Consider the following 12,987-nt stretch of genomic DNA (forward strand, 5'->3'; position numbering starts at 1 on the left):
GGCAGAGATACAAAAGAATAAATGACTGGTTATACTAGATCTGTTTCCCCTTATTTATTCATATATTATAATAAAATCCATATTTTATGTAAATTGTTTCACAAATTCTGTACAACGTTATCAGCAGAGGGCACATATAAGGACAAAAAGTAGATAAATTCAATTCAATAGAATCGGAGTGAGGGCATTGTTCTGAAAAGCTGGCAATACGCAAATTTTTTGAATGTACCGCCCTAGGAACTCAACTAAATCACTTAACAACCTCGATTTTAGGTATAACAGCCCAAGTTTGGTTTGGGGCGATAGAGAATGAGGTATCCAGTTTATTAGAGGCAGTTTTACCATTGTAAAAAATTTCTGTGGAGAGTTATCAGTCATAATAACAAGCCACTTGCAAAATGTACATGTGTACATCACTCTCTCAGTGACGTCACAAGCCAGAGGGTTGTAGAAAAACCCATGAAGGATAAATTATCCGGCTACGCAAATGCTCAGTCTTTGGGGATCCATATCAAATTTCCTCTGCCAAACCTCACGGCCAGATAAATCTTCAATCTCAGCAGTAAAGGTTATTAATTTCTATTCTTTTTATTTCATTTGGTATTGAATGTATATTTCTTTGTAATCAGTTTTCTATTTTTATCTGACTATTTTTATGTTTTGCATTGGACATTCATGTATTAAATCTCAAGAAATATCTTTCTTACAGCACATCAGATTTACTGATGGTAGATGTCCTAAACATACTTTCTTGTAACATGTATCAGGGGATGACCTTGCTTTTGTTATCCTCCAGCACATCGGCATTCTTGTAAAAAAAGGCAACGTTATGGGCAGGACCAGGCAGCACTGACATGGAGGGGTGTACATATATTAGCAGGCTTTGTAAATTTTTTATTTTATAAGAATGCGGGTCTCCCAGGAAATATCAAAAATGATGTCATCAAGTTTGGGATATCTACAATCAGTAAATCTGATAGAATGGTAGTTGTCCTCTAATAAGTCAGTTTGTGTAGCCCTAAAGAACTTAAGTTTCTGAAGGGATAACGCTACTGACATTATTGTTAAATAATCTAAATAAGATAATTGGATTATCTGTATTTTGGGTTTCTAAATTGTTGAGGGATTTATGTATGAGGCGCATATTTGCCGTCTTAATACAACTAAATAATAAGTTAAATATAGGTTGTGGCAGCAAAGGTCTGGGTGCTGAATGCTAGGAGAGAAAAATTTTGTGTAAAGGCGCCATCTTGCATAGGTGAACGGGGTTTTATGTATTAAATTGTGAGCTTCTCTAGCGTAGGTGGAATCAGTGACATGACCTAAGAGTGGGAGTTCGTCGCAGTGGACACAAAAAAACTGTGACTTGAATTCATCAATGTAACAAGGCCCTAGTGTGGCCTCCATGGTAACTGGGAAGTGGGACTCCCATACACCTAAACCTTCGATGCTGGCCCCTTCCCACATATTATTCTTCAGAATACACATATACTTTATATAGAATCTATTCATATGCACACATACAATAAATATACATAAAACATATGTAAACACAGCACCATATATACTCTACACAAAGAATATGTATACGCTACACATAAAATATACACACCATATATAAGAAAACTCAAATGTAGGTGCACATAAATATATATATACCCACAAAAATACCCACATGCCTGTACAATACTAATAATATTGCAGTAATTAATACATCTCATACATAAATATATACCAGCAAGGTATATACTGTGCATAACTATATATCCTTCAACATATTCCCTGGTTTCACATCACTTGCAGGTGGAACTAATGGTCAGCGTTCAGGAGGAGACTTCCTACTCCTAATTGCAACATCGGGTTGGTGGTATACAATTATAAAATATACAGTTCCGACTTACATACAAATTCAACTTAAGAACAAACCTACAGACCCTATCTTGTACGTAACCCGGGGACTGCCTGTATACCGAAAAAAGAACCTGCACGTGATGCCAAAATATATAAAGATAATGAACATCTGTTCAGCAAAATATTACCGTGTGACGTGCAGTGTGCAAATGAGAGCCCAAACAAATACCCCACGCGCATCGCTGCAAAATGCGGCTTCCTCAGGGATGCCCAAGGGATGTTGTGCCCCAGTATATGTACCTGCTGGGATGAGTTGCTGATAAAATGCCGGTGTGTGCGCAAAGTGTCATGGCGGCACCCATGTTGGCGTTTTACAATGGGAGGGCCTGCAGAGTGAAGTGACGTCACTTCTGATGATCGTGCATGCACGACTGCGCGCTCCCATCGCATGTATCTGTAAGGCTAAATGCTCTACATAACTGTATGGTAACAAGTATATGTCTGAACGTGAGTGGGGTGTAGTGGGGTGTACAGTAATACATACTACCGATCGAATATTCAGATCATGAGCGCAATAACCTACAATCTACATTTCATGATATGATAAACTGAAGAATAAACAAATACTATACAATATATAATAAATACCCCTACATCAAACGTAAAAGAGTACAGAATTGATAATACGCTAAAAAAGTGAATGGATGATATTCAGTATATAATGCATATAATGCTATGACTAAATAGATAGATAAATGAGAAAAATTACAGTGCAACATCATTTGAACTCGCACGCAACCATGCACGCGCACACACACACGTACATGTACAGACACCCGACACTCACACCAACAGGAACGTGGGAAAAGACCACCCATAGAAGGTTTAGTACAACTCTAGACAAACGAGCACCTAATCAAATAATGGTATAGTAAATAAATATCTAGGATATATATTTTTTGTTTCTTATATTGCTCCTCTTCTTATGGGTTCCAGGGAAAACAAGGTCAAAGAGAGTCAAGGAAGTCCATAAGTGGGACAAGTAATTCAGAGATGGCATACAACGACCGTGATTGCCTCCTGCAAAACAGGGGGATATATTCGGGGACCAACCATAAGTAACATAATCTGAGCAGATGTTCATTATCTTTATATTTTCTGTATATACACATGCAGTGATTTGAGGGCTCATTGAGGAGGGCCTGCTTTACTATTTAGGGTTATTTTTTATCATCTTTTGCATTACTTTAGTTCATGGGCACCGTATTCCCTCTGCATGGGGACACTCATACCGCATTTACATATGCTTTTCTGCTGTGTTTATGCTATTGGATTATCCTTGTGGTGTTACTTTTGGGGGCTCTGTAGCAGGTATACCTGTAATTATCAGGTGACAGGAGCCTGCTGTGACTGGGTACATGGCTGCTGTTGGTCTGTATCCCTCCTTTATAATAGTTTTTATTCTTGTCCATTTGATGTTTCTTTTGTGTGTATGTATTTCCAATAATAAAAATTGGATTTGGTTTTGTTACATGACATGTGTTTTTTGCATACTTCCCGTGATCTGCTCTCTCTGCATCTCCTCTTCTAACCTCTGCGGCTAAGAGGTTGTAGGGGAGACACATTTCAGAGGGTTATAACTTTTGATTGATAATAATAATCTTTATATAGGGATACCATATTCAGTAGCACTTTACAGATTCTGGAGAACATACAGTATACAAATAAAGTAAGACAGAGTAATAAAAACAATCATATGAAACAATTGGAGTGAGGGTCCTGCTCGCAAGAGCTTACAGTCTATAAGGAAGAAGGGCGGTGGGAGATACAAGAGGTATAAGAGCTTGTGTATTGGTCCAGCCATTTTTATAAGGGAATGGAATAAAAATAATTTAATAAATAAAAATGCTGCTGTTTGAACCAACTATCAGCCGCCGTCTTATATAGAAAGTCCAAAGTAAGTGGGACTGTAGAGAAGTTTTCTGGCATTTTCTGGATAACAAATAGGGGGAGAGCCCAGAATTGGCTATTAAAGACAATTGAAGTTGCATGCAGATAGCAAGATTGATAGGCTTGCCTAACAAATGGGTTTTAAGAGCAGACTGCGGTAGGGCATTCTAAAGAATTGGCGCAGCTCAGGCGAAGTCCTGAGGAGAGGTAGGGAGCTGCAGCATTATTAAGAACTTTGTGGATGAGGGTGATTAACTTAAACTGTATTCAGAATTGGTCTGTATTGGTCTGAAAGAGGAGCCTGGCTGCTGCATTAAGTATGGACTGTAGAGAAGAGAGTTTAATAAATGGGAGGCCAATTAGTAGAGAGTTACAGTAGTCTAGTCGAGAGTGAATCAGAGCGACAATTAGTGTTTTAGAGATATCAATCAAAAGAAATGGGCGGATTCTAGAAAGGTTTTAAGCTGCATATGATAAGCGCAAGCAACAGATTGAATATTCGGTGCAAAGGAGAGTTCGGAGTCCAGCACGAACCAAGATAGCAGGCCCCTTTTTTTCTGGGTTATGGTGACATAACAGACAGAGAGATCAGGGTTAGGTTGGTTAGTAGACGGTGGAAAGACAAGAAGTTCCATAAGTTTAAAAAAAAGGCAGAACACGATGTTAGAGACAGCGGAGAGAAAGTTACAGGTGGACTGTGTTTCTTAGTTGCAAAAAACCAAATATATTAACTGTTAAAAAACAAGTCACGAGTGTGATCTGTATATGAAGCTCGCAAAATGAATTTTCACTTTAATCATTAATATCTCCAATTCACTGGCACCTAGAATCACCATCCACCAATCCAAAGTTATGGCTGCTACATCCTCGGCCACTAAGGTGCCAGCCCTTCAGGATGTATCATACATTCTTGGCGATAAAAGGGTTAAAGAGCGGTTTGATTTGGATTTTTTGTTACTGATAATACATAATTAAAAAGTATCAAAGGTCAAATTTTAACCTTTTGGAAAATCTATTCAATCTCCCTACAAAGTATTAAGTATCCTCTTATTCAACTACAGGACCAACATCTACAATGCTTGTTTTAATAGAAATTGCTGAGGAACTTTCCCTCTGGAAATGTCTAGTCAAGCGAAGAGTGTGATTTTGTTTACTGTAAATAATCTACATGTATGTATTTTTTTTTGTTTTACCTTCAATTGTTAACTTGAGGTAAACATGATATCCCACAGGTACCTGAAGATGACAGCACCGAGGTAGTTCAAAGCAAAATAGTCTGGTGTTGTAATTGATGGCTGTTTTTGAAGCCAGTCTGCACTTTCTATAATGAGTTCCTATGGGAAATATAACAAATGTTATCTCATATGTTACAGATAAACACATAACTTAAAAAGGTCAATAAAGAGGTCAGCATAATACATTCTCTATAAATACATACACAAAAAACACAATATTAAACATCTTGTCTTCAATATCAGTTAATCTAAAAAAGGTGCCATCATTTGAAAGACAACTGGCTACACTTCTATGTCTTATCTAGTTTAGAGTAAAGGGTAAAGATTGCTAAAATGTATCCCCTTCAAGTCCCACCCATTAACAGTATATCAGTTACAAATTAAAGGTATCAGATGAAAATTCACATGTGACATTTACAACAATATTTGTTTCATCTTTCTTTTTCTAAGGGTTAACTAATTTTTATAATGGTCTTAACAGAAAACTGGAATGACCACCACAATAAAATCAACAGGGAGCATATATTCATGGTATAAGTAATATATGCTTAGAGGAAAGCAGGAAATATTAAAAAATGCTATCACAGAGTGTATGTATGAGGGCAAGTGATTTCACACTAATATGTTATCATTGTAATTGACACGACAAGCTTGCAAGTGGTTCATAGCTTCCCAATGAATCTACACCTGGCACAATCCAAATAAGAATGCAATTTCAGCATAAGTGGCTATGCAAATATATTTGACACCAACCTCTTTGGGACTTTTTCATGAAAGAATTATTTCCTTCCAATGACTGACCCAGGTTTTTCCACATCTTGTGATCTTCCTTCTGTAGATTCACCTCAATTTTTCCAGTATTATTGAACGTACAAACTAAATGCACAATAAATTTTATATTTTTAAAATATTTAACATAAAATCATAATTACAGTACATTTCCAAGCTTTAGTTTTAAAACAGCATGCAATGGATTATTTAAAGAATAATACTCTTGTCACCTAAATCTGTAAAAAGAAAAATCCATGAAAAACAATAACAGTTTATTTATTAACACAAAACTACATTTTCAGCTCAAATTGAAAAGGTTATAGGCTCAATACCTGTATAGTTATTACATTTTTTATTGGAAGAAATATATAGCACAAACACGATCTTTAAAATATTGCAGACCTGATATTATTGTATTCTCTTACTTAGGGTAGCAAGGAGCTTACATTTGGGATTCATTTTGCTAAAAGTTAAAATGTTGTTTTTTATTTATTAATAACTGCACTAGAAAGATGATGCCCTACATGGGGACTTTAGGTTCATACCTATCTTCCATTGCTCAAGTCTTATCCCTACTTTATATATCCATGTGTAAAATCACAGACCAGACACTATCTAAATAAAAAATTGGTTCTCTAGCAACTGATGAAAAGCACAGCGTGTTCTAACCGTGTGCATGCAAAATAGACGCGTAGTGTACGTAGTGGAGAAATTAAGTGATGAGCTTAAAGAGAACCCGTCTTGCAAAATAACCCCCCTAATCTAAGTATGTTTTCATAAACTGCCATTAGAGAGCATTGCCTCTATCCCTTCATTGTCTCTCTACATGCCTGTAAACGTAAAGTGTAACAGTCATTCTAAACAAAAAAAAAAACTAAAATACATAATTCTGCTCCAGGTGTCCCTGGAAATCATTCCTCAAAATATTTTGCCTTTCCGGTCCTCATTAAGTACCTCTTTTGGCCCATAGCAACCAGGGTTTCCAGCTCTCAAAAAATGGTCGGGACTTCCTCCTGTCACCTCATCACAAGCGCCTGCTGCTGACCAATCACACCAGAGCTATCTTACATCTATCTATCCCATATCTATCTATCTATCTATCTATCTATCTATCTATCTATCTATCTATCTATCTATCTATCCCATATCTATCCATCCTATATCTATCCCATATCTATCTATCTATCCCATATCTATCCCATATCTATCTATCCATCCCATATCTATCTATCTATCTATCTATCTATCCCATATCTATTTATCTATCCCATATCTATCTATCTATCTATCTATCTATCTATCTATCCCATATCTATCTATCTATTTATCCCATATCTATCCCATATCTATCTATCTATCTATCTATCTATCTATCCCATATCTATCTATCTATCTATCCCATATCTATCTATCCCATATCTATCTATCTATCTATCTATCCCATATCTATCTATCTATCCCATATCTATCTATCTATCCCATATCTATCTATCTATCTATCTATCCCATATCTATCTATCTATCTATCTATCCCATATCTATCTATCTATCTATCTATCTATCTATCTATCTATCTATCTATCTATCTATCTATCCCATATCTATCTATCTATCCCATATCTATCTATCTATCCCATATCTATCTATCTATCTATCTATCCCATATCTATCTATCTATCTATCTATCCCATATCTATCTATCTATCCCATATCTATCTATCTATCTATCCCATATCTATCTATCTATCCCATATCTATCTATCTATCCCATATCTATCTATCTATCTATCCCATATCTATCTATCTATCCCATATCTATCTATCTATCCCATATCTATCTATCTATCCCATATCTATCTATCTATCTATCTATCCCATATCTATCTATCTATCTATCTATCTATCTATCTATCTATCCCATATCTATCCCATATCTATCTATCTATCCCATATCTATCTATCTATCTATCCCATATCTATCTATCTATCCCATATCTATCTATCTATCTATCCCATATCTATCTATCTATCTATCTATCCCATATCTATCTATCTATCTATCCCATATCTATCTATCTATCTATCCCATATCTATCTATCTATCTATCTATCTATCCCATATCTATCTATCCCATATCTATCTATCTATCCGATATCTATCTATCCGATATCTATCTATCTATCCCATATCTATCTATCTATCTCATATCTATCTATCTATCTATCTATCTATCTATCTCATATCTATCTATCTATCTCATATCTATCTATCTATCCAACACTCCAGCACAGCACATGAGGACACAGCATGAAGACTTGGAGATTGTCTCCTGCCACTTCCTTGTGTGAGGTGATGGGGAGAGGGGGGCTGCAGTTTCTGTCTGTGTGGATTATGTGTTTATAAGTGTAGGGAAAGTGATGGCTTCTCCCTGCACAGGACAGTGCTGGAGTAGTGACACATGAGACCTGAGTGAAGTTGCCCCCCCTCCCCCACCTTGTTCAAATCAAACAAAATTGGTGTCAAACGTTTGTGCTACGTTTGTGCAGCAGAAATTTTCGTTTGTGCCGCTATCATTTTTAAGGTATGTTCAGGTGTTTAGGATGAACTGGTAAAAAACAAACCTAGTGACAATTCCCTGGTTTGATCACCAGGGGGAGCTAGCAAACACATTGTACTTTGGAAGACATGAACTCCGATGACCTCTGCAAAAAAGTATGAATATATTAAAAATGATAGCGGCACAAACGAAAATTTCTGCTGCACAAACCAGCACAAACGTAGCACTAACGTTTGACACCAGTTTTGTTTGATTCGGTTAATGTGGGGGGGCTGGTTGAACTTTTGAACTTTAATTTTTTGTTCATTTATTCAAAACAAAAGCAGCACAAACAAAAATTTGAGCAGCACAAACCAGCACAAACGTAGCAGAATTGTTCGGTCCCAGTTTTATTTGATTTGGGCAATGTGGGGGGGGGCTGCTTGACCTCTGATGACCTCTGGAAACTTTCATTAAAACCTTAAAAACTATAGCAGCACAAACGAAAATTTCTGCTGCACAAACCAGCACAAACGTAGCACAAACGTTTGACACCAATTTTGTTTGATTTGAACAAGGTGGGGGGGCCAACTTCACTCAGGTACACATGAGTGCTGCAGCACTGAGCCATGAGGTAATTAGCTGTGTGCAGGGACACATGAGGTAATTAGCTGTGTGCAGGGACACATGAGGTAATCAGCTGACTGCAGGGGGATGGGGGCGTGTCTCCTGCCCGTAGTCTTCTTTATGAAGACGGAATGTCAATAGTAACAGACATATGAGCAGTCACTACCATCTAGGGGAAGTCTGCAGAATACAAGAGGAAAGAGCAAGATTCGGGTAACTAATCCAATTGCAAAAGGGCTTAAAAATTACCTGCCCTACAACATATTAAAAGTTTTTTGAAATGACGGTTACACTTTAAGCAATGAGGTCCTAAAGCTGAATGCAAATGACCAGTGAAATGTCCAATGAGTAATTAGCATATTCAAGCTGTCCTATTCATGAGTGGGAGGCACAGCCACACCCCCAGTGCTTGACTGACAGCTGCTCCATGTAATGGCTGCTCCATGTGCTCGCTGGTGGCCACGCCCCCTGCAGCCTGTGTGTGTGTATAGGAGAGATACAACAGCTCCAGGCAGAACATGTCAGGTATTTTTGTAGATGATGTCTGTGTCTCTCACATGTGTATTAGGAGGATGCAGCATGTCAGCAGGTAAAGTGCAGACACTAACAATGCTTTACTATACATTACACACAGATATGAGCAGGGGGAGGAGAGGGGAGGGGAGGGGTAACAAGTAAACTGCTCTAACAGGTAGTAGTGACAGGACTAGTGACAGAGACCTGATGACAGGTGTCTTTTGATAATAAGTAAATGTGTGAGGCATATAGAATCTCCCTTACCAGAATTTATGCTACAGAGTGATCCAGACACATTGGGGCTTATTTTGTAAGGGTCGTGGTGTGCACTTTTGTCGGACTGTGCACCTTTTTTTGGGGCTAAAACAGTATGCACAGGTATTTAAGAAGTGTGTGCGCTGGGATTGTGGTGCACCTTTTTGTGGAGCAGCTGCACTGGCTTCCATGTAACACATATTAGGGGGTGTGTCATCACTAAGCCCTTTGTCGCAATGCACCACAAAAAAGACAGTGAACTCTGTCGGACCTGAGCCTCACATTCATGATTTCAGGTGCACGATCTTAGTGAATAGCTGCATGCTGCATTATTGACGGACAATGCACTTTGAGAGAACTCCAGTGACTGAGTGAGTAAATGTGCCCCATTCTGACAATTACCGATCACTATGGAGTGTCCCTATAATCTAGTACCATGGACAGTGGTCTTTAACATTAGGGTGAAAACTGATGTGAAAAGGACTTGCTGTATAATATGCAACCATTATCAAATATCTATAGATGTAAAATTGATGAAGGAGTCTGCTTAAACTGTCCGACAGTTTTAAAATTATGGGGGAAGACTGGGGAGGGATTTAAAAAAAAAAAAGTTGTACTCACCTCCTCCGTTGCTCCCGGTGTCCCGCGGCGTTGTCTCGCAGGTCTGTGCCCCTGTTTGGGGCATGGAAGCTTACCGAGTTCAGCATCCGGACGGTCCCTTTATAAAGTCCCTTTATGTCAACGCATTATACAGCACTCGGAATAGAGATGGAAGGGCGTGGCCCAGCTTTTTGTTTACATGGGTCCGGTCCGGCGAGACATCTTTTTCATCCCATGAAAACTAAATATCATTTGATAGCTACCTTTCTAGTACAGGTTGTACTGTATGCCTGTTCACATAGTGAGGGTACATATATGGATAGATAAATTTATTTATTGTAGCGAAAATTATTGATACATATATCCATCTTGCTACTGATTTTATAGTGCAATGTCCAAAAACAGAACCAAATAATGGTAGAGGATACTTTGCTGAGTGGCAAACATTATCAATGAAAACATCATTGGTCCCCAGAGATTCTAGGCAAAACATTCATTAACCCCTTAACGCTCTGCGCCGTAGCTCTACGGCGCAGAGGTATAAGGGATGTATGAAGAGGGCTCACGGGCTGAGTCCTCTTCATACAAAGGTGGGGGTTTTTGCATTTTGCACAAAACCCCCACCGCTAATAACCGCGGTCGGTGCTTGCACCGATCGCGGCTATTAACCCCCTAAACGCCGCCGGCAAAGTCGCCGGCGGCGTTTAAAAGACGGCGGCGCGTGGGCGCCGCCATCTTTTTTTCGATCGCCACGCCCCCGAACGTCATCGGGGGGCGGCGATCAGTTGCCATGGTAGCCTCGTGTCTTCTTTTGACACGAGGCTATCTGGCAGCTGCATATTCGTTACAATGAGCCAGTGGCTCATTGTAATGAATGTGCTGCAAAAATGCCATATATTGCAATACAGAAGTATTGCAGTATATGGTAGCAGCGATCTGACTATCTAGGGTTAATGTACCCTAGATGGTCTAAAAGATAGTGAAAAAAAAAAGAAAAAAAAAGTTTAAAAAATAAAAAAAATTAATAAAATATTAAAAGTTCAAATCACCCCCCTTTCCCTAGAACGGATATAAAACATAACAAACAGTAAAAATCACAGACATATTAGGTATCGCCGCGTCCCAAAATGCCCGATCTATCAAAATATAAAAACGGTTACGGCCGGCGGTGACCTCCGAGGCGGGAAATGGCGCCCAAATGTCCGAAATGCGACTTTTACACCTTTTTACATAACATAAAAAATGAAATAAAAAATGATCAAAATGTCGCACAGACCTCAAAATGGTAGCAATGAAAACGTCGCCTCATTTCGCAAAAAATGACCCCTCACACATCTCCGTGCGCCAAAGTATGAAAAAGTTATTAGCGTCAGAAGATGGCAAAAAAATTTTTTTCTTTTTTGTACACATTCGTTTAATTTTTGAAAATGTATTAAAACACAATAAAACCTGTATAAATTTGGTATCACCGCGATCGCACCGAACCAAAGAATAAAGTAGGCGTGTTATTTGGAGCGAAGAGTGAAAGTCGTAAAAACTGAGCCCACAAGAACGTGACGCACGTGCGGTTTTTTTTCAATTTTTCCACATTTGGAATTTTTTTTCAGCTTTGCAGTACATGGCATGTTAAAATAAATAACATTACGGGAAAGTAAAATTTGTTACGCACAAAATAAGCCCTCACACAGGTCTGTACACGGAAAAATGAAAAAGTTATGGATTTTTGAAGTTGGAGAGCGAGAAATGAGGCGAAAAACCCTCCGTCCTTAAGGGGTTAAAAAAAGTCATTAGTGTGTTTATCTGTGTATTTTACAGTGAAGTTCTATTAAAGTTCTATTAAACAGACATTTTAAAGGTCACTAATGGAAAATGGGATTAATGTGAAATGTGTCTGGGACTAAGTTTGTTCAGAACATTTCCAAGTGCACAAAGGAACATTGGGGCACATTTACTTAGCAAGCCGCTGTAGTTCACTGAAAGTGCATTGTTCGTCGATAATGCAGCGTGCTGCGATTCACTAAGTTCGTGCGTCTGATATCCAGCATGTGTCGCTTCCCTGCTCAGGCCCGAGGTCACCATCTTTTTAGTGCTGCATGTAAGTGCTTGGGCTTTTGACACAATTTGAAAGTTAAATGGCGGCACGCCCCCCAATCTGTGTCGCATGGAAGCCAGTGCAGCTGCGCCAAAAAAGGATAGCGTGCTCCAAAATCCCAGCGCAGACACAAGTTAAATAACTGTCCAAGCCGTGCAATCCCTGAAAAAGGTGCACAGTCCGACGAAAGTGAGCGACCCTTAGTAATTGAGCCCCATTATGTACATAAAAATTAAGAGCGTCTAAAGAAGATTTGCTTTAAATAGCTGACCTGTAATGCTCATAGCTAAAGGTCCAAGTCTAAGATGTCCCAGTTCAAGCATTATTATCTAATTTGTAGAGGTATCTACTTTTCTGTAAATATCACATTCATAAAAAAAGGCTTATTACACTCTTTTGTGATATAATGGAAATTACACTTTCTTGGGCTAAATTTTTTAGATAACTACTGGCCTACTTGCAAAAGACATTAAAGCTTGATTGTAAAGCTATAATGATTTAACCAAGTTATTATATGTGATCGATGCCTACTTTGTGCTGATCATGCTTTACA

At 38.4% G+C, this 12,987-nt stretch overlaps 1 protein-coding gene across 2 annotated transcripts in view; it reads right to left on the reverse strand.

Annotated features, from left to right (window-relative positions):
* Nucleotides 1-12,987, reverse strand: part of CYB5R4 (cytochrome b5 reductase 4) — a 142,554-nt gene that overhangs the window by 29,198 nt on the left and 100,369 nt on the right. For both annotated transcript variants that reach the window (XM_072142027.1, XM_072142026.1), the window contains 2 exons: nucleotides 5,790-5,912; nucleotides 4,995-5,135 (listed from right to left, as the gene is read on the reverse strand). In XM_072142027.1, coding sequence (XP_071998128.1) covers nucleotides 4,995-5,135; nucleotides 5,790-5,912 — 264 coding nt within the window. The remainder of the gene's footprint in view (nucleotides 1-4,994; nucleotides 5,136-5,789; nucleotides 5,913-12,987) is intronic.

Source organism: Engystomops pustulosus, chromosome 3 (genome assembly GCF_040894005.1).
Source record: "Engystomops pustulosus chromosome 3, aEngPut4.maternal, whole genome shotgun sequence".
NCBI lineage: Eukaryota > Metazoa > Chordata > Amphibia > Anura > Leptodactylidae > Engystomops > Engystomops pustulosus.